The sequence below is a fragment of the Salvelinus sp. IW2-2015 genome, linkage group LG1 (assembly GCF_002910315.2).
Source record: "Salvelinus sp. IW2-2015 linkage group LG1, ASM291031v2, whole genome shotgun sequence".
In the NCBI taxonomy this organism is placed as follows: domain Eukaryota; kingdom Metazoa; phylum Chordata; class Actinopteri; order Salmoniformes; family Salmonidae; genus Salvelinus; species Salvelinus sp. IW2-2015.
Window position 1 is genome coordinate 43,261,029 of NC_036838.1, and position 23,209 is coordinate 43,284,237.

General features: G+C 44.1%; 1 protein-coding gene across 3 annotated transcripts in view; it reads right to left on the reverse strand.

The window, feature by feature from the left end:
- Window positions 1-19,166, reverse strand: part of LOC111968052 (ankyrin repeat and SAM domain-containing protein 1A-like) — a 32,837-nt gene extending 13,671 nt beyond the window's left edge. For all 3 annotated transcript variants that reach the window (XM_023993597.2, XM_023993592.2, XM_023993584.2), the window contains exons 1-4: window positions 18,856-19,166; window positions 17,666-18,117; window positions 9,813-9,879; window positions 3,478-3,593 (exon numbers count right to left, since the gene is read on the reverse strand). In XM_023993597.2, the coding sequence (XP_023849365.1) occupies window positions 3,478-3,593; window positions 9,813-9,879; window positions 17,666-17,956 (474 nt within the window). In that variant the 5' untranslated portion in view covers window positions 17,957-18,117; window positions 18,856-19,166. The remainder of the gene's footprint in view (window positions 1-3,477; window positions 3,594-9,812; window positions 9,880-17,665; window positions 18,118-18,855) is intronic.
- Between the last annotated feature and the right edge of the window lie 4,043 nt (window positions 19,167-23,209).

Sequence of the window (23,209 nt, forward strand, 5' to 3'; positions counted from 1 at the left end):
TATAAATATAGGACAAAACACACATCACGACCAGAGAGACAACACAACACTACATAAAGAGAAACCTAAGACAACAACATAGCATGGCAGCAACACATAAGAACACATCATGGTAGCAACACAAGATGACAACAACATGRTAGCAACACAACATGGCAGCAGCACAACATGGTAGCAGCACAAAACAGGGTACAAACATTATTGGGCACAGACAACAGCGCAAAGGGCAAGAAGGTAGAGACAACAATACATTGTGCACTTTACCCCCACCTACATGTACAAATTACCTCGACAACATATACCCCCGCACATTGACTCGGTACCAGTAACCGGTACCTCCTGTATATAGCCTCGTTATAGTTATTTTATTGTGTTACTTTTYATTTAATATTTTTATTTAATAAATMTTTTCATAACTCTATTTCTTTAACTTAYTATAAWWWWWWTTMTATTGTGTTATTGACTGTACGTTTGTTTATCCCATGTGTAACTCTGTGCTGTTGTTTGTGACGCACTGCTTTGCTTTATCTTGGCCAGGTCGCAGTTGTAAATGAGAACTTGTTCTCAACTGGCCTACCTGGTTAAATAAAGGTGAAATTAAATAAAAAATTWAATAAAAACTGCATTGTTGGTTAAGGGCTTGTAAGTAAGCATTTCACGGTAAGGTCTACACCTGTTGTAGTCGGCGCATGTGACAAATACAATTTGATTTGATTTAGATTTATATGCACTCAATAATACACACAGACACACACACACATACACAGAGACACAGACATAAACACACACACGCGCATGCGCTTATTTATGTCCTCAGACAAACAGGAATGGCGCGGTGAGAGGACATTGGAGTCAAATAAATTGTGCATGCCAAAGGTAATCAATCTATTCTAATGCAACACCACCAAGGGAAAAGCAATCAAAAATGCAGGAGCTTTTACTTCTGAGCTACAGTGTTGCATTGAGACAAATTACATTGGGCRTGAGAAAAACGCTTAGGATTATGTATCTGTGTGTTGGTATATGTGTGTGTGCAATGATTAAAGTCATCTAAACATTTCCTATTTTCCTTTACACAAATGATTGACAACAATAGATGTTCACCATTTGTTTTACATAACTTTCCATAAGTGGCACATGCTTCGTCATCTACATCAGCTTTATAGGCAGAAATAAAGATACAAGGAGATCCTTAAAAATGTGGAGCTCAGCATTTTCCCAGTGGACTGCTGCGGATAGATTTTTCCTGGCCAAGAATGTTCAAATGTAGCTAGTCTTTTCTAAATCTAGCCTCACTGCTTGTTTCTGGAGCACAATGCAGCAGTTACAGTAACACACTGATGATCACTAGAACAAGGATCCAAATAACGCAGTGTCTGACGTCAGGAATCGCCCAAAATAGATATTTCCAATAAAATTATTGTTGGACGTTCCAGAAGGTCCCACTGGAGCTTGTCATTTATACTTAATCAGGAAATATGATTAAGTAATTAATAGCTATTTTTGTTGTTATTTATAAGTACCTATTACATAACTGTGACACATACAATCCCTCATCACAAAGGGGGAAGGTTCCATGAAATGAGGAGGCACCGAAGGTCTGAAGGGTAGACTAACTCTAACTTTCTCTGTTTTGAAGAATTTGATCTATGACGCTCTTGCCTTTGGGATCAGCAGGGAAATCAAGCACTCAGATTTCTCAACTGGGCTATACTCTAAAAGAGACAGTGTATTTTATTTAATGAAGATGACAGCTTTGTCATCGCAGCTTTCAGGCCAGATGTTCACCGACTAATGTGCGTCTCCGGCACAGTCACCATTACCTTTGCTCCTCTGGGCTTCATGACAATGTATTTATATGTGATTTGATTTAATCTACATTAATTCGATGATGGGGTTGAACAGTGTCTCACAGAGCCATCTCAACCACTCAATAAAAGTTATACCTGGCAAAACCCAGTATACCACTTCCCCTGATCTAGAGTCAGCCCACGAAGCAAATCAACAAATAAACAGAGCAGCACTGCAGTGATAACTCGATGCATCTGGCAGAAAGTTCAATGGGACACCATTCAACCTTTACATCATCTCTCTGACTGCTGTGACCTATTCAGACAGTAACCTCCAAGTCCTTATAAGTATCTGAGGGGAATTTGTCCTGCAGAGAGCTAATCAATTATCTGGTTGGTACTTCCACTCCTCAGACATGAAAAGAGATGAACATTAGCATCACAATGCTAATGACCCATGATCCTCATCCTATTATAACCTTATTAACACGAACACCATTGGTACAATACTGGTTGGTACAATACACTCTACATCACTATGCTGACTATTCCCAGTCTATACACGGTATATCAGACTTCTTCCATTGGTTATGTAACCTCTCCAACAGGTGCAGTCCGTTGCCCCTGGCCAAGCTCTCATCTGTGGCAAACTCATGTAAACAACAGTACTGAAGCAGCTGTGTCATCAGATTAGTTCGTGTTTGCTTTAAAGACCATGTTATTCACCATTTACAACATATTTTTCAAAGTTACCTAATCAGTGGAAATATCAGTGTTGTTTTGAACATTCATTGGCAAATGTTGTAACACACWTCCGTGTGTTATAACTTAAAAGGAACATGATTGCCTCTCTTAGTTTGACACAAAACATACAGTCATTTTAGCTGCAGCTAAACCATTTTATTAATACATAATTCCAGAGGCACAGCCAATTGAATCTGCCTATGCTTTCCAGAAACAAGAGACATACAAGACTCAAGGGATGTCATAATGATGTTATTTTCTGGCTGARGTGGCATAAGATAACCAGAAAAAAACATCAGTATACAACTTGACCATGACATCACAAAATATGTTTGAAGTCTCTACAGCAACAAAAAAAACATTCATGCCCTTAAAAAAAAAACTTTACTTTGCCACAAAATATCTTATAGAATTGCCAGGAAGTCAAATCCATACTGTGACCTCAACAGAGTGGTTTGTTGTATCTGCTGATGATTGGGTGAGCTATACTGTGTATGCTTTCTGGCCGAGCCAGCATGGGGGTTAAGGCTGTAGAACATAAATCAGCCTGACAAGATAGGGGGGATGGTRGTGACTATGGGAATTTATTGTAAATGAGATGGAATGATTGGGGATGAAGGAGAAAAGTTAATAGGTTTTGGTGTGATTCGTCTTACCATTGGTGACCTCTTCTACACTTCAAAGGGATTTACAGTAAGCACATACAGTAAATCTGTATAGGGTCATCTACTGTATAGCAAGGAGAGGTGAAGAGCAGCTATGGAAGAAAGAGAGAAACTGGGGGAGACAGAATAAGGAACAGCAACTGAAATAGAAGAGGGGGAGATGGAAAAGAGGGAGAAAGGTAGATGGAAAAGGAGGGAGAAAAGGAGATGGAAAAGGAGGGAGAAAAGGAGATGAAAAGAGATGAATAGTGTAAAAGATCTTAGAAACGTTGACTCACCATGTAGCATAGGTCGTCAAAGCCATTAAGCAGCAGCTTGCTCTCGTACTGCGGCAGCCCCACATGCTCCAGCCACTCACCCACGGGCTGGTCCAGGGCTTTGCTGCAGGCCCCATCTGCCGAGAGAGGGAAGCGCTTCAGCAGGGAGAAGCCGTTCAGCCGGTAGCAGCGGCACTCCGAGGACGAGACATGACATTGCCACATCATCCTCGGCCAGCACAGCCGAGTGCAGGAGCACCAGCAGGGCAGAGGAGACAGGGTCCAGGTTGGGGGAGGGCGGCTCCCACAGGGCAGGAGGGGGCCCGGCTATTCTTACACTAGAGATATAGTGGTGKAACCTGCCCACCGTGGTATACTGTACACCCACTGTTGTTACTGTGAGTGTCAATGTCAGGCAAGGGTGGAGGTAGAGGTGGATATGTAGATCCTTTGAATACTGATCACCACTTTCAATTGATTGAGCCAATCTGGCATCTTCTATCAAAATGTTTTGCTAATTACTGACATGGAAATTGCCAATTGCCAATGCCTCAAAATGTGCCTCAAAAKGCACACTGTAATACGGAGCACTAAACAAAATAATTTTCCAGACCACACAAAGATGATACAGTATTACTGGATATCATATTCCACATGCTGTCTTTAAACCTGGTTAAACCATCATCAGCATCATCCTTTTTGAGATAATATTCCACAAGKGTATGGTAAACCACAGTAAGTTACAGCTCCACTTTGTAGCATTTGTTCACCTCTGTCTCTGTCCCATGGCTTTATTGGACAACCTGTCTGAGAGCTCTGACGGTAGAACCGTGATAAGGTAAGGCTATTCGTGTAATCTGGATTATGGGATTCTCTCTAGGATTTTGGTCTTATTCCACAAACAGAATGAGAGTCCAATCTCAAACACCAAAATTCAGGTTTCTCCTTTGGCTTCCRACTGTTGATGAAAAACTCCTGAAATAAAATCAGAATCCAATCACTAGCCGCTTGATAAAGCTCCAGCCGCCGGCATGCCTGCTAGCCTGAGGCTCTATGTTCTTGGTGTTCCCAGTGATCCTGGTGGTAAACCTGATGCTTCCCAACATATAGACTCCCCTTTGGAGGCTGGCTCATTCAGAGAAAGTTCTTATCATATCTCACACCAGTAAATCCAAGCTCAGCTCTAACAGAGCACAGGTGAGCCTCTTGACTCTTGGCTGAGATCTCCACAGGACCACCTTGGTTCAGCCTGCCTCCTCCCTGTGCGATAAGCCCCCTCTACCCCACCTGGCTCTCCCACACCGTGGGWACAGCTAGCTCCTGTGCTCAGAGCAGAGGTTTGCTGCATCCCCTGTCTGATGCATGCACTGTCACAAAGCAGCTGCTCTCGGCTCACACGCTCCCCTCACCGCTTCCCTCACAGGACATAACGTCCTGATGCTGGATACTCACGAGTCCAGAAAGCAGCCTCAACCGCGTCCTTCCCGCATCCACAACAGGCAGTCTTGATGCTCATCCCCCTTCCCATTCAGACAAATCCCTCAAGCTTTCTCTCTCTTCTGCTCTCTTTCTGGCTCTTTACCTCATTCCCTCATTCACATAGTCTCTCAATCCACTGCAGGGCTGCCGTATGCTGCCTGATGGAGAGGGTACTGCTCCACGTATCAGCTCTTCGTTCCTCCCCCTATATCTCTCTGCCTCACACTCTTACTATATAAATCCCCCTCCCTCTCCCTCTACCTCATAGCCTTCTCTCACTCTCCTCTACTCAACAGTCTCTCTCTCTCCTCTACCCCAGTCCTCTCTCTCTCCTCTACCGTCTCTCTTTTCCTCTACCTCACAGTCTCTCTCTCTCTCTCTCTCTCTCTCTCTCTCTCTCTCTCTCTCTCTCTCTCTCTCTCTCTCTCTCTCTCTCTCTCTCTCTCTCTCTCTCTCTCTTCTCTCTCTCTCTCTCTCTCTCTCTCTCTCTCTTCTCTCTCTCTCACACCCTCTACCCGGTCTCTCTCTCGCTCTCTCTCTCTTCCCACCATCTGCACTGATTAGAATTGCACAGAGGCACTCTGATCTTGCTAGTGCTGAAAAGACACCACCGTCAGAGGCAGGGAACAAGCACTAGGAGCCTCAAAATCACAGACCTCTGTATGGAATGACTAGAATATAAAAAGGATGTATGTTTCTCCCCTTCTACATGGGCAGTGATTTCAAAGCTCGGCTTCCCATTGCTTTACAAGGAACATTAAAATAAAGAAAATGTTCAAGCTTATTCACAGCTGTCCTTAATTAATTTACATCTCGCTGTGATGATTGGGCGAGTGGGGCAGCACTGACTCAAGTCAGTGCAAAGCTCTCTCGCACGCACGCACGCACGCACGCACGCACGCACGCACGCACGCACGCACGCACACACACACACACACACACACACACACACACACACACACACACACACACACACACACACACACAGAGTGTTTAATGGACTGTCTCTCATAACGACTCTCAAGTCCCTTTCATTGGATACCCCCCATGCTACAAGATGACAGGAGAAACATTACACTCTTAGAAAAAAAGGTACTATCTAGAACCATAAAGGGTTCATCTGCTGGTTCCAGGTAGAACCCTTTTKGTTCCAGGTAGAACCCTTTTCGGTTCCATGTAGAACACTTTCCTATGGGGACAGCTGAAGAACCCTTTGGGAACCCTTTTTTCTAAGAGTGTAACTCCTTTTGTTACGTCAGCACATATCACAAACTATTTTAGAATACAACAGTTGATGCGTGAAGCTTACAGATAACTGCAGGAATCAAACGTGTGAAATGCAACAGGATAATACAAATGGGCACACAGACTTCTATTGAAATAAAACCAAATAGGCATTTGCACCCACCTATGCAGGGCTGCTTACTGCKTCCATCACTGGTGTTATCTGGATACAGTTACAGGCACAGAGTAATTATGCAGGCTTTCAGTCTGCCTGTGAACGCCTCACACATCCCATCCCCAGCCAGCTGGCCAGAGGAGGAGAAGTAATGGTTACAGAGGCAAAGTGAGGAGCGATCGATTTGAGCTCCTGCCGTAATTGGCCGGCTGTAACCAAGTTGCTCTACCTTAATGAAGGTAAAGGTCAGGTCTTTGTGACCACGCATCCGAGATAAGCTCAAGAGCTAACACTCATAATTCATAATCAAGAACAGACAGCCCTTCTATTAGACATGCTTTGGGAGAAAGGATGAATGCACTCACTACTTACTGTAAGTCACTCTGGATAAGAACGTCTGCTAAATGACAAAAAATTATAATAATGTGAAAAGGAAAAGGAAGACAAATGAAGCAGACAGATAAGAGATGGACATAAAACGATGAATAGTGAAGATGATGAAATGTGCATGTGTGGGAGATAAGATGGTAATAAAGAAATAGGAAAGATTGGAGCAGACTCATTAAGTTTCAGTCAGACCCCTCCCTCTTCCCCCAGAGTTTTACCGATGGCAGCTTCTTTAATATATCACTCTAACAAAGCCTGTTAAAAATACCAGCCCTCCCCACCCAATTACAGCCATTCATTTGGGACGACATCAGCTCCCAGGGACCAGCACGGCCTAATTACTGAGTGATTGTTACTGTTAGGGGGAACTGGGTTACTACCTCAGCCCACTAAACGAGTCTTCACGTCCAGTTTGGGCTAGTGGGCTTCCGAAGGGACCGAGAGAGGTACCTAGGTCTAAACTTGGCTCTGGGGGAAATATTTACGGAGAGTTAATGGCTCTGCTATCTAGATAAAGCACTGCCTCTTTATCAATGTGAGARGAGCCCTAGCTCTGTCAACACATCCACAACGGCAACACTACCGAAAGGAACCGCAAAGCTAAATTAATTCACAGGAACGGAAGACGGACACTATTTCTTTGAAYGACAGAGGAGCGGCAAACACAAACTGAGCTGCAGGATGCCTCCTGTGTGTTGTTAGGAGAGCTCCCTCTCCCTCCCTGCTCGCTGTTTAAGTTAATTTACTYAATGCTCCTGTAACAGACAATTGAAGCACTTTCAAACCACAAATGCAAACAGCACATCGTTTAAGCATTCAATAGGCAGGGATATTTGAAGAGGCAAAATGGCACAGCAGTCACAAAAAAATATATTATAGTTTAGGATGAATTAGCACAGGTCATCCCTAGGAAATAGTATCCCCTCAAAGAGRGGTGAGGAGAATAGGAGGGAGAGAGAGATGGAAGGGTTGGGGGATAATATAGCTCCTTTACAATGGTGGAATAATGTAGGGGAGAATAGTGACAATTTGGCTTCCCTCTCCCTCACTCACTCTCTTCCCCTCTCTTGATATCTTAATCCGGAAGGGCACTTTCATTTTGTATCATTTCATTTTGTAGGAGAATACAATACCCTCATTATGCCTTTACCAAGAGGGCAAGTCAGTCAACACATTTTGGCTAAACGTAGGGYGGCAGGTAGCCTMGCGGTTAGAGCATTGGGCAAGTAACCGAAAGGTCGCTGGTTCAAATACCTGAGCTGACAAGGTGAAAGATCTGTCGATGTGCCCTTGAGCAGGGCACTTAACCCTACTTTGCTCCAGCGGTGCCGTACTACTACAGCTGACCCTGTAAAACAACACATTTCACTGCACCTATTTGGTTTATGTGACAATAAAACAYATTTTGTTGAAAAACATTTTTACATCTCCTCTCCATGCCAAATGACAGAGTAACAAGAAATCAGGTACAATCAGGYGATAAAATCAGCACAGCTATGAATCAGCTGAATCTGGGACAGGCTCCTGCTGAGTCCTCTTTATGAAAAACTCAAAATACTGAAATAGTATAGAAGCACCGTCTACATCAACAAACACATCAATTACCATACTTTCCAGCCACATTACGTAGAGTACAATAACATCAGGTATAAAAAGAATAGTAAATGAGTGGTAGATGAAATTGGAATAATAAAACTATATACTTTCAGCTGAAGGAGAGGAAACCACAGTGAGTTTCATTAGTGAGTTTCATGAGAGTGGTTATGACTAATGATAATATTCAATTATGCATCAAGGACCATATATGGACATGATGACGGTGGCCTGTTCAGTGTAATGGACACACATCGTCAGAGGAAGGCAGATGTGCTGTATGATGTCATGATGAAAAAGACCCTAGCACAGTCAGCCTGCAGTGTGGAGCTATTACTGTACATTAATAATACATATTAATAATACACATTACAACATTAAGCCAAAAGAGTGTCATTATCAATATGAGTTTGACCAAAAATCCTCATAGCACAATGACCATAATCCACTGAGGTAAATAGCTTTGGGGAATCACATTATAGAAAAGTGTCTAAGGGAGATTTAGAGATCCAGTATACCAAGTTGAGAATGTAATCTAAATAAACTGAGCATTTGTTAGTTGGCTCCTCACTGAGAGCCGCCTGAAGGATAGACTCGATGAAGCAGAGAATAGATTCAGCCTCTATTGATACACAGCACAGGAAAAATGATAGTCAAGTGAAGTTTGAATTTGATTTATSTTAAAGTGGAAATACACTTCACACCACAAAACCCCATACAGATGACACAGGTTTCACACAAAACAAATTACACCTTGAATTGTTATGATTTATGGGAAAAACAAATCTTCATATCTTTTATGTCTTATAATATGGTTGTTGGCTTCTAATGAGCCTGTACAGCATAGAAACAGTCTGCCAGTGGTGTAAAGTACTTAAGTAAAAATACTTTTAAAGTACTACTTAAGTCGTTTTTTGGGATATTTGTACTTTACTTTGCTATACATATTTTTGACAACTTTTACTTTTACTTCACTACATTCCTAAAGAAAATAATGTACTTTTTACTCAATACATTTTCCCTGAACACCAAAAGTATAGGTTACATTTTGAATGCTTGGCAGGWCAGGAAAATGGTCCAGTTCATGCACTTATCAAGAGAACATCCCTGGTCATCCCTACTGCCTCTGATCTGSTGGAATCACTAAACACATGCTTCATTTGTAAATGATGTATGCGTGTTGTAGTGAGCCCCTGGTTATAAATAAAAAGAAAAGAAAATTGTGATTAATATAAGCATACTTAAGTATATTTTTGCGATTACACTTAATTTTGATACATGTGGTATATTTAAAATCAAATAGTATTTTACTGGGTGACTTTCACTTTTACTTGGGTCATTTTCTATTAAGGTATCTTTACTTTTTCTCARGTATGACAAYTGGGTACCTTTTCMACCACTGCCCTTTACTTTAACGCTCTGTCATAAGGCCTACATAGAGCTGTCATAAGATGGCTTACTGTTTGTATGCAACCTTTACCTACATGTAGGTATTTACCTGTGGTGCGCTGCTGGTCATTGGATGACTCGATGCCTGCTCCAATCATGTTCATGAGCTTCTCAATCTGTGGAAGAGGAGTGAAACATTAGGACAAACCAGATATGGTTACCCCCAGGTAATGATCATCAACATGTGCTCCTAAAGCTTGTTTCTGTGTGTTTACAAACAGTGTACATGGATGCTGACTAAGGAGGAGGGCAGAAATGATGGATGAAGAGTAAAACAACAACATGGTGGGTAGTGTTTAATTGGTCCTTCACACAGGGTGTCAGGGTGAATTGCAATTTAAAGCGATTGAACCTTCGGTGCACGAAGCGCAGGGAAAACCTGWAGACCAAATTGCTTTAGATCTCTACAAAATGACCTTTATAAGATTCAATAAGGCTCTCTGCCCCGTCTCTGAATAGAAAGTGAAAACCTGCTGTATACAGAGTAAAACAACAAGCCTGCATGGAGGTTAACACAAAACAATCCAAGCACATCATGGGCCTAAAACATATTGCCTTAGAAAATAACTAATAATAATTTATCTTCTGAAAGCAAAGTCAAGAAAATATTGCAGTAATATTGCACAGTTCAGCTCTGTCTGTTTGTGTGAGAACTGGGGTTGTGACATTCTCCAGCACCCTCTCCTCTTGGCAGACTGAGATTCCGGGACGAGAACTTCTCAGAGCAATGGAGGGAGCTTACTGTACTCTAACTGTTCAGGAGGTAGCTAATGCCATAATACAGCGCTATCCAGTGATTTAGCCAGCATATTCTACTACTATAAAAGTCTGAAAAGCTGAATCCGCTTTCACAAGTGACACTGGAGACATAGAAAGGGTTATTTGACATACTATTTAGTATTTGAGAAGCCCTATGCACTTTGCTAGTGGCATCAACACTCAGAAAAAGCCTTGATTMATTTAGAAGTCAGACAGGTGGGAAGCATGGCAGCTCCCTCCAGCAATACAGACCTCACATATTCCACATCGAATTAACCCAGTTACATTCTATATCACACACGTACCRTCAACACATTGCCCATATGCTATAGTGCACCTTATCTCGGCCCAAAAGCAGTTGTTTGAGGAATTCCATCTCATTACAATTAAAGAGCTAGAACATGCGGAGACTCTTTCAGCCTSAGAGTAATACCATTAAGGCTACACAACTGTTCCACATCATCACTCTTGCCAGATGTACAGGACATCAGGCGAGAACAAATCTGTGGAAAATCCGTACAAAAATCTAGTTAGTGTAGCTGTCATAACGCATCACATAATATATGATTTTTCAAAGTGAATTTGTGACCCCTTAAGGGGTCTGATATAGACTTTCCAGTAAGCTCTTGAGTGGCAAGCCTTTGATTAGTGCAAAAGTGGATTGGAATAATCAGATATAGAGACCACAAAGAAATAAAAGATAACACAGTTATGAAGTGAAGGGCCTGTTGGTGGACGCTGTTAAATCAATTGTGTTCCTCTTAAAGTGATCACGCTGCAATCAGTTGGGATCTATATGCTAATCCTCTTAGTGGGCCATTCAATATCTGCTGCTGATGCCATGCTGTTGTCACACTGCTCTGTTACCCACACCAAGGAGCCAGGGAGAAGACCTGTTGTCACACTGCTCTGTTACCCACACCAAGGAGCCAGGGAGAGAACCTGTTGTCACACTCTCTGTTACCCACACCAAGGAGCCAGGAGAAGACCTGTTGACACTGCTCTGTTACCCACACCCAAGGAGCCAGGAGAAGACCTGTTGTCTACACACTAGCTCTGTTACCCACACACAGGAGCCAGGGCAGAAGACCTGATTAGGAGAAGACTGCTCTGTTACCACACCAAGGAGCCAGGGAGAAGACCTGTTGAGCTGCTCTGTTACCCACACCAAGGAGCCAGGGAGAAGACCTGTTGACACTGCTCTGTGTACCACCACACCAAGGAGCCAGGGAGAAGACCTGGTGACACTGCTCTGTTACCCACACACAAGGAGCCAGGAGAAGACCTGTTTGGAACTGCTCTGTTACCCACCACCAAGGAGCCAGGGAGAAGACCTGTTGTCACACTGCTCTGTTACCACACCAAGGAGCCAGGGAGAAGACCTGTGTGAAAGCTGCTCTGTTACCCACACCAAGGAGCCAGGGAGAAGACCTGTTGTCACACTGCTCTGTTACCCACACCAAGGAGCCAGGGAGAAGAACCTGTTGTCACACTGCTCTGTTACCCACACCAAGGAGCCAGGGAGAAGACCTGTTGTCACACTGCTCTGTTACCCACACCAAGGAGCCAGGGAGAAGACCTGTTGAGCACTGCTCTGTACCCACACCAGGAGCCAGGGAGAAGACCTGTTGGAAGACTGCTCTGTTACCACACCAAGGAGCCAGGGAGAAGACCTGTTTGCACATGCTCTGTTACCCACACCAAGGAGCCAGGGAGAAGACCTGTTGTCACACTGCTCTGTGTTACCCACACCAAGGAGCCAGGGAGAAGACCTGTTGCACACTGCTCTGTTACCCACACCAAGGAGCCAGGGAGAAGACCTGTTGCACACTGCTTGTTACCCACACCAAGGAGCAGGGAGAAGACCTGTTGTCACACTGCTCTGTTACCCACCACCAAGGAGCAGGGAGAAGACCTGTTGGAAGCTGCTTACCCAACTGGCTCATCAACCCATAAAACCTCCTCTCCAAACCAGGCCTCTCATGGGTCTGTGCCTCTTAAGGGTCCGTGGTTACATTTGTATAGTAATGTATGACCAATTTTTTAATGGCAATTCAACTCATTTGGGACAGTCAAGCTATCACTTAGCTAAGTCCCATATAAACAAATGTAGATTTGTTAGTTATACACCCATCTATGTAGATCATGATGAATCACTGTCAGCTATAAGCTTTGTGTAGGATCAACTGGTCTCAGGGAAATTCGTACTATCCTGTTACGTTTATAGATTGCATTATGAATGGAATAGCATATGTACATTATCAATACTACATTATCGGACGTATGTATCATAACTTATTACACTGTATGTTCACCAGATGCGCATACATTTTGCTATAATGTTGTTTTTGCCGGATGTCTAGTCCGCATTTACTTGAACACACATATACATTCACAAACGCAGAAAGGCTTGCAGCATGGAGAAGGTTGTTTCTCTGTCTCTTAGGGTCCTACCTTCTTCTACTGTCTCTGGTTCCACCTTGTTCTCTGTCTCTGGGTTCCCTACCTTGTTTCTCTGTCTCTGGGTTCCCTACCTTGTTTCTCTGTCTCTGGGTTCCTAACTTGTATTCTCTGTCTCTAGGTTCCCTACCTTGTTTCTCTGGTTCTACTTGTTCGCCTGGGTTCCCTACCTTGTTTCTCTGTCTCTGGGGTTCCTACGTTCTCTGTCTTTACTTGTTCTCTGTCTCTGGGTTCCCTACCTTGTTTTCGTCTTCGTTCCTATGTTCCTCTGCTCTGGTTCTCTGTGTCATCGTCGTCTGGGTTCCCCTACCTGTTCTCTCATGTCTCTGTATCTGGTTTGTTTTCCTACCTTGTTCTCTGTCTCTGGGTTTCCCTGACCTTGTTTCTCTGTCCTCTGGGTCCCTACCTTGTTCATTCTCTGGTCTTCCTACTGTTCTCTTGGTTCCTACTTGGTTTTTTCTCTGTCTCTGGTTCCCTACCTTGTTCACTCTGCTCTGGTCCCTACCTTGTTTCTCTGTCTCTGGGTTCCCTACCTTGTTTCTCTGTCTCTGGGTTCCGCTTACCTTGTTTCTCTGTCTCTGAGTTCCCTACCTTGTTTCTCTGTCTTCTGGGTTCCCTACCTGTTTCTCTGTCTCTGGGTTCCCTACCCTGTTCTCTCTGTTGCTACTGGCCGTCCCTACACTTGTTGTCTCTAGTCCTCTGGCGTTCCTACCTTGTTTCTCATGTCTCTAGGTTCCCTACCTTGTTTCTCTGTCTCTGGGTTCCCTACCTTGTTTCTCTGTCTCTGGGTCCCACCTTGTTTCTCTGTCTCTGGTTCCCTACCTTGTTTCTCTGTCTCTGGGTTCCCTACCTTGTTCTCCTGTCTCTGGTTCCCTACCTTGTTTCTCTGTCTCTGGGTTCCCTACCTTGTTTCTCTGCTCTCTGGTTGCTCCCTACCTTGTTTCTCTGTCTCTGGCGTTCCCTACCTTGTTTCTCTGTCTCTGGGTTCCCTACCTTGTTTCTCTGTCTCTGGGTTCCCTACCTTGTTTCTCGTCTCTGCGGTTCCCACCTTTTTCTCTGTCTCTGGTGCCCTACCTTGTTTCTCTGTCTCTGGGTTCCCTACCTTGTTCTCTGTCTCTGGGTTCCTAACCTTGTTTCTCTGTCTCTGGGTTCCCTACCTTGGTCTCTGTCTTCTGGGTTCCCTACCTTGTTTCTCTGTTCTCTGGGTTCCCTGACCTTTGTTTCCTGTCTCTGGGTTCCCTACCTTGTTCTCTGTCTCTGTCTGGCTGGTTCCCGTACCGCTGTGTTTCTCTGTCTCTGGGTTCCCTAACCTATGTTTCGTCGGTCTCTGGAGTTTCCCTACCGTGTTTCTCTGTCTCTAGGGTTTCCCACCTTGTTTCTCTGTCTCTGGGTTCCCTACCTTGTTTCTCTGTCTCTGGGTTCCCTACCTTGTTTCTCTGTCTCTGGGTTCCCTACCTTGTGTGACCAAAGCGCCAGTTGCTACCAGGACGTCCATGTTAAACATGTCGCATGGAGACACATTGCCAATGCGATTGGATGACCTGGTCAGTTGAATGTGAAATAGTTTGCTGGAAAGTGAAAGCTAGGTGCTGGCAATTTCTTAGCTAWGCTATCTAGAAAAGTAGTTAGCTTTGTAGTTAGATAGTCAGCTAACTTCTGTTCATACCACCGCAAGGTAAAGCCACGCTTAAGTTGAAAATATTGAACGCATGCGGTACACAGAACGCACCGCAGTCTAGTGCGGAATTCCCAATGCAGCGTTGCAGACTGCTCCATTGACAATGAATCACTTCCGCTGGAACACAATGAGTTTAACGCATCTGGTGGACATGAGGCTTTACCCGGTCGTACAATAGCATACTAATTGGATGCCATACCTTATCATACTTCTTAGAGGACATATAATATTATATGTCTTTCTCTGAGACCAGGTTGTTTGTTGTGTCCTAACAACAAAGGAGAATTACGGGGAGAATTTATGTTGGCGGTTAGGGGAACTAACGACAAATGTTAAGAGAATTTCCGTAGCAGGTTATGTTAAATGGTTTAAATTTAGAATAAGTGTTAGGGAAATGTAACAGGATCACTATTTTAGGACAGGCCACAGTACAGACTAATGGACAAGTGTACAAAGACCCATGACTGAAGACATGTCAGAGGTGGGCTGATTTTTATGGATGCTTGTTTCACCTGGTTCAATGCTGAACTATCCGTTGGCTCTATCGGCTAGATGATAACAGAATTTAAATCAATAGATTTTTTATGTTTAACCAAGCAGGTTTGCTCACATCCCCGCACCATAATGACAGCCTGCTCTGTGTCTATTTGATGCAGTGGGTGGGATGGGGACATCRGGCGGGAAAGCGACATGGCCTTCGTGTTTCGCTGGGTGAGATATTTTTTGTCAAAATAGATCTTATAAATAGATGTTCTCTCTGCCCTAGCTAGCCACATAAATTATGAACTGAGTTAAACCAGCATATGTKCTGAACATGTTAGTCCTCTTTCCCAGCTAAAATTATTTTCAGCCAGGGYCCCAATAGACTGCAGCAATGTTAACACGATGAGAGAAATGGACGAGAGCATGCCACAACAGACTCAGACACACACACATACACACACACCACCCACTACAACCACAATCATCTCTCCGATACAAAAGGGTAATTTGAAGTGCACTCACTAAAGAAAGGAGATATTCAAAGCGTCTCTAATGGCTAGAGGTATCGAGGTATGCACCTGTAACATGTCTGGTTTAGACAGATGTGTCTTTAGAGAATTTAACAGATGTAAAGCTGTGAAGCTGTTGATCACAGTTGTCATCATACAAGTCATTAGCATACTRTGTGATGATCCCTTGTTTGCTAGAGTGCTCTCCCGCGTGGAGGACTGCTCTTATGCCAAAATGTCCTCACTATAACCCTTATATCAAATCAAATAAATGGGACAAGCATAATCAGGGTGAGATAATAACAAGGAATTACAACTATAAATTACTTCAGACGATTGTGGACAGAAATAAATGTCCAGCAGAGAATTTCAGGCTCTAACTGCTGGACATGCTGTAGTCTAAATCTGAGTGTGTCTAAGGGCTGAGAGCAAACCAATCTCAACAGGAATATGGCGTCCTCTGCAGTTACTCCAACRTATTGCAGTATGCAGTGTGTGTGTGTCACACCTGGCTTCCTCTCTTCCTAAGTGTGTGTAATGTAGACACTAGCTCTGGACTGTCCGAGGGGGACAGAACGTTGTTGATCTCCTTATGAGTAAGTCTGAGTAAGTCTTTGCCCTTGCATCCTCTCCCCCGCCCTGCCCCAAATGACACTAGAAAAGAAACAGACACACGGGGGCAGCTGCAAAACAGGATGCCCTTAAGAACAGAACAGGACACCCCTCCCAGCGTGGCCTGAGTAAACAGTCCTGTCAGAGAGCAGAGAGAAGAGGGAAGAGCAGAGAGGGGGCCAGGGAACCAGACAGTCCTGTCAAAGAGGGGAGAGCAGAGAGGGGGCCAGGGAACCAGACAGTCCTGTCAAAGAGGGAAGAGCAGAGAGGGGGCCAAGGAACCAGACAGTCCTGTCAAAGAGGGGAGAGCAGAGAGGGCACCGGGCACCAGACAGTCCGGTCAAAGAGGGGAGAGCAGAGAGGGGGCCAGGGAACCAGACAGCCTGTCAAAGAGGGAGACCAGAGAGGGGGCCCAGGGAACCAGACAGTCCTGTAAAGAGGGGAGAGCAAGAGAGGGGGCCAGGGAACCAGACAGTCCTGTCAAAGAGGGGAGAGCAGAGAGAGGGCCAGGGAACCAGACAGTCCCTGTCAAAGAGGGGAGAGCAGAGAGGGGGCCAGGGAACCAGACAGTCCTGTCAAAGAGGGGAGACGAGAGGGGGGGCCAGGGCACCAGACAGCCCTGTCAAAGAGGGGAGAGCAAAGGGGCCAGGGGGGGAACCAGACAGTCCTGTCAAAGAGGGGAGAGCAAAGTGGGGGCCAGGGCACCAGACAGTTCTGTCAAAAGAGGGAGAGAGCAGAGAGGGGGCCAGGGAACCACACAGTCCTGTCAGAAGGCAGAGGGGAGACAGAGAGAGGGGCCAGGGAATCAAATAGTCCTGTTAGAGAGCAGTAGGGGAGAGCAGAGAGGGGGCCAGGGAATCAAATAGTCCTGTCAGAGAGCAGGATGGGATGAACCAGAAAATACAATCATTTCTATCTAGACTAGAGTTCAAAACAATACAGCGTCAGACCAGGATTGAAGTAAGCCTACTTCAAGCCTGCATTAGCCTACTGGAAAGTAGGGGAAACAGCGGGGAACAGAAGAGACTTCAAGCCATGTGCGGGTTGACCCATAGTAAGCAGTCTGACTATCAGGAGTGACAGCCCAAGCCCAATTAKCCTTGTGTGCCAGGGTTGCTATGGGGTATCGGTGGGAGTGATCAGGCCACTCATSCATTCAGCACTTGCCTGCAGGCATTCTGCAGCGACTGTATGGGTAAAGTCAGCGCCACTGCTGCCCCTTYCCTCCTGTCTATCACTGTTCTTCCTCTCTTTATCACTCTTTATCACTCATTACAACTCCCCCTCCTCTCCCCTCTGCCCCTAAAGGAATTAAAAGCTATATTTGAAGCCTGACTATGCATTAACTCTCCCAGTGCCAATCCCTGCCTATCACCCAACCCAGAGAACCCAGAGAATTACCTCATCCCACTCGGAGGCGAAGGAGGGCGATCTCTCCATCTGTTTGTTCCCAGAACTGCAGTTAGCCACAGACTCACAGCAGCTGTTCAGACCCCCATCCTCCTCACCCAGGGGAGACACCAACAGGTCTGAGTCCRACTTGGAGAGGCTCCGGGTCAACTTCAGGTCCCCCGGAGGCTTCAGCCTGACTGGAGGAACAGCCACAGCCCCTGTCAACTCCCTGGCCTCAGCCTTGGCAGTGTGGACCACCGTGGCATAGATGGGATCAGCGTCCAGGAGGGAGGCTGACATTACTGTGGAGCTGCTTGTGTGGCAGTGTTAGGATCCTAGCCTCCCTGTACCCAGGCCTCAGGCAGCAGTCTCTCTTCTTATACCAACGGTCAGTGCAGAGAGGGCTGTAAAACACTGCAGGATCCAGCAGTCTCAGTCTGTACAGAGCTTCCTGTTGAATTCTGAGGAAAAGCCAGACAGAAGGGGTGATGTAAGAAACAGTGAGGCAGGAAATATCTCTGTCGTGACACTAATAAGAATCTGCCTACTAAATCATTTATGTTTAAAACATATTAAATCTATTCCGTTTGGTGAAACGGAGCGTGTAAGAGAGAGGATTGCTGCGTGTGTCCATAGCTCAGATACAATCATCAGGGTCCACCCACTAGTTGTATCCGGCTGCCCTCCCCTTAGTGACTGCTGCCTCCGAGTTTTTTATGCTTTCCTTCCCCTCTCTTCACGTCTCCCTCTCTTGCTTTTTCTCGCTCTCACTCTCTTCCTCCTCTTTCTCTTTCAGCCTTCGCTCTTATTCTTGAGCAACATACTATCTTTCAAATGGTTRAGTTTCAAACAAGACTGCCTAGATWGAAAGACTATTCCCAACTAGATGAATGAATAAAACAGACACCAGTGTAGTCAAAAGGAAAATGAAGAAATGAATGTGATACACAACACACACAAACATACACACGCAAACATAACACACACAGGCAATTATCCCAGTAAGGCACAGCAATAGAATCAGATTCTGAATATTTCAAAGGACTCTAGCTGCTTTATACAGTTTTAAAATAATGCCCTGTGCTTGCTTTTCAAAAATGAATCTAACACAGCAACAGTTATTTGCAACAGCTGCTTTCAGGAACTGTAATAGCCTTAACAACGTCATGTGAAATCCCCATTGATCTGTTTTACCATACCTGCACACTTTGTCTTTGTCTGTCTGTGTTCTGAGAAGAGCTGCCGTCCTGTTCCTCATCTGTCCTCTGACTCCCTATCGGAGGACCAAGTCTGTCCTCTGACTCCCTATCAGAGGACCAAGTCTGTCCTCTGACTCCCTATCAGAGGACCAAGTCTGTCCTCTGACTCCCTATCGGAGGACCAAGTCTGTCCTCTGACTCCCTATCGGAGGACCAAGTTTGTCCCGTCCCGTGGTGGGGATCTGAGGCCTGGCCTTATTAAGACTGACAGCTGGGGTAATCAGGTTACTGACGCAGTGGGTGCCTGCCTATTCAGAGGGAGGGCTGCCTGCGAGGATTCCTCCACCACGCTCTGTGTGCTGTACCACTGGGTCTTGGATAAGCCCCTGAATGAATTCAAGTATATTTTCTGGTCAATATATTTGCTCCATTAGGCATTTGAAGTTGACTGCCAGGCATTTCAATGGTTAAAATGGGTGAAGAGACTTGATGGCTTGATGAGAATGCAGAACGGATCCCACACACTCTCATATACTGAGCAGTCTATTCATCAGGGGTTGATTCTGACAAAAGGCTCTCTTGTAAGGCGTCCTTAACCTTCAGCAGCACCCGCTGTCAGCATGCACTGTGTACCCCTTCCCTGTAGTGCCCTCAGTCAGCCAAGTCCCTGGCCCGCCCCCCTCTTCCCTTTGGATAGTACTGGTATGTACAAGACACAAGGGATAACATCATAGCCTGGGCGAGAGAGAGCAAGAGAGCGAAAGAGAGAGAGAGAGGACACTGCTCAGCAATGATGACAAAAAACTGAGGTGAAATTACCAAATTATTCATAACCATTTAGTTCATTTTGAAAGGTTCTGGGTGTTGAATAAATGTTTACAGAGATGTAATGATGCCYTAATGGTATATTAGAGAAACTAAAAGAAGAAGGAAATACGTATGCTCCTTCATCTGGCTGGAGAGCTCCAGGGCAGAGAGAATGACTCATGAACATGGTCCTCCAACCAAGCGAAGCACAGCCAGCAAACACAGCAGCACAGTGTAGTAAACACACGCAACACAAGCACCTCTCTGTGTTTCAGTGTGTTGTATGCTCTCTGACTCACAACTACATTTTAGATTTTAGGGTTCTTAGGCATTTGGTCTCTGAGGTACTTTGCACCTATGTATCCCAAGGCCCTCAATTTACATTTTCATAACACTGCAGGATTCCAGAAACACTCTGTTGTTCCATTACTTCTCTCCTGCTTGAAATCATTACTTCTCTTTGCAAACCTGGTGCTTTACATCATCTCGACAAGCCCCAGATGACCTGCATTCATTCTATGAAGTGAAAGGGGGCCCATTGTGTTATAAAGATAATCAGCCATAGATGTTATTGCCTTCTGTGAAGCAAGCTGTTTGGGTCGAATACAAATCTTAGAACCAAGCTAACTCATACTAGTGAAAACGGGGAAAACAGGAAAAACACTGCCTACCTCTCAGAGACACCTTGTATAAAATGAAACCACACTTTCTCTGCGTCTGATGATTGTTTTAACCCCATTTCATTGCAGTATATTAGAGGGTTATTATGCCTGTATACTAAGGATGAGATGTCCATCCTTTAGAATCACGAGAGAACTCCATTAGCTTAAACCAAGTCTTACTAGGGATTTTGAGAATTTTCCTGGGCCATGACACGGACTCTCAGCCTCTTAGAACTTAGAGGCTCTTACAAAAGCAACCTGTCACATGTACTGTATCTCAGCACTCTCGTTTATAGCCCAGAATGTGGTGCAATTGAAAAGACATGTTGGACTGTGAAACAGTAATTAAATTACAATCTGTGAGAGTTATGTAGGCTTACAGTTACTGTTTGAACTGAAACACACATTTTCAATAATGTTAAATTATTTATACCAGTTAAATGTAAGTAAATGTAATCGAAAATGTASTCTACGTAATCCCCAAAAGTATGTATTTATCATGAGAGGGCCATGAACAATAACTAGTAATTCTGTATACTCCAAGAAAGGTTAAAGTCTCAACTTTATGGTAAAAATAGTTATAAATTGCTGAGGTGTAGTCACTTTTGAGGACACAAGCTCAAGTACACAGTACAAATATGATACAAATATGATACAAATATGAAATGTTTTATATGATGTATTTCCTATTCAACAAAACTGTATGAATGAGGCTTTAAATGACATATATGCGTTCTAAATATAGTATAATCAAATGATAAAATGACTAACTATAACATTTCACCTTCCTTATAACTGTAAAATGCATACGGTGTCCACAGATCGATTTATAAGTGAAAATGTCGGTCGGAACCGGTACCAGAACCATGCAGGGACTTTACATCTAAGAGGGTTAACAGTGTAAGGAAAAGAGTAAGCCTATTGTCCATCTGTAAAAAATATCAAATTACCCTAATCTACAACAACTCAGACATCCACAAAACATAAAAGATCATGGTAGTCTGCGGTCAGCACAGATACAAAACAAAAGACATCAACCAGCTCAGAGAGCTCATTCAAGATGGACAGGCAGTCCTGTAAGAGGCTTATAACTGTCACAGTGGAGCTGACCTCCCAGCAGAGGAATACGAAGGAGAGCACGCATGGCTGAGTGAAAACCCAGCACTGAATATCTATTAGTGTACTTTCATCCCAGAGGAGAGACAAGAGACGACAACCTAACAGACCGAAACTGTAGTGTACACCATGCCACCAATGTTTTTCCTCAACCAACAGGGGCTTGGTCACCTCTGGAAAACATGTGAATATGTTCAAAAACAAACAAGATGAACTGTGGAAGAGACRTACAGTACTAGAGGAAATGACATCCAATGCAAAGGTAGATACACATCTTAACTATTCATAAGGGTTATAAACCTTTGGTTTATTTCCCCTTCCAGTCTTAAGAACTTGATAGAGATCATTTTTAAGTGGCTTAGCTGGACAGGTATTGGAAGCAATCTCTTTAATTCAAATGGTACAGTAAAGCAAGATGGCCCATCAAACTGGCATGTCTGGAAACTACACTAAATACTGTATTATCCCAGTAGACAATAAGAGTCATAGCAAATACAGTATTTAGTCACACTAGCTACTTAGATTTTATACAACTTGGGATCATATACTGCAGTTATTGCTTCTGGCCAAATGCCGATGTAGAGTTAGCATGCAGCTCCTAAAGTAACTATCAAAGCACACCATGGCACCATACCATCATTTGTTTGCAAAAAGGGAATGAGAAGAGGAAATATGCTATGTGAATACATGACTGTGACTGTGTGTTGTATGCATGCATGTGTGTGTGTGTGTGTGTGTGTGTGTGTGTGTGTGTGTGTGTGTGTGTGTGGTGTGTGTTGGTGTGTGGTGTGTGTGTGTGTGGTGTGTGTGTGTGTGTGTGTGTGTGTGTGTGTGTGTGTGTGTGTGTGTGTGTGTGTGTGTGTGTGTGTGGGTGCGTGTGTGCGTGTGTGCGGTTGTCGTGTAGAGCAGCAAAGAAGAGGGTTTCCTGTGCAAGTTAATGCTTGATTTGGTGCCCGATGAAAACAATACTAGGCACAGTTCCATGTTTGTGGATTTCCCATTAGGAGCCAGTGATGACAATGACCAGTAAGACATTAAACATATTCCCGTTTCTATTGCCCTTGGCACAGATTTTGAAGAACAACACCAAAAAAAGTAATCATGCAAAAGGTAAAAAGTATTCTCTTTGTTGTTCTGTCAAATTGTCACGATTGTTGTTGGAATGAATGGACCAAGGCGCAGCGTGCGTAGAGTTCAACATATTTTTAATAAATGAAACTCACCAAAAACAATACAGAACAAATGAAATGTGACGTAAATGCAGTGTTCACAGGCAATACACAAAAACAAGATCCCACAAACAACAGGTGGGAAAAGGCTGCCTAAATATGATCCCCAATCAGAGACAACGATAGACAGCTGCCTCTGATTGGGAACCATACCAGGCCAACAAAGAAATAGAAAACATAGATTGCCCACGCTAGTCACACCCTGACCTAACCAATTAGAGAATTAAAMGGATCTCTAAGGTCAGGGCGTGACAYAAAAACACTCCACAAATTTCTTGTTAACAAACTAGAGTTTTGGTTAGGACATCTACTTTGTGCATAACACAAGTAATTTTTCCAACAATTGCTTACAGACAGATTATTTCACTTATCATTCACTCGATCACAATTCCAGTGGGTCAGAAGTTTACATACACTAAGTTGACTGTGCCTTTAAACAGCTTGGAAAATTCCAGAAAATTATGTCATGGATTTAGAAGCTTCTGATTGACATAATTTGAGTCAATTGGAGGTGTACCTGTGGATGTGTTTCAAGGCCTA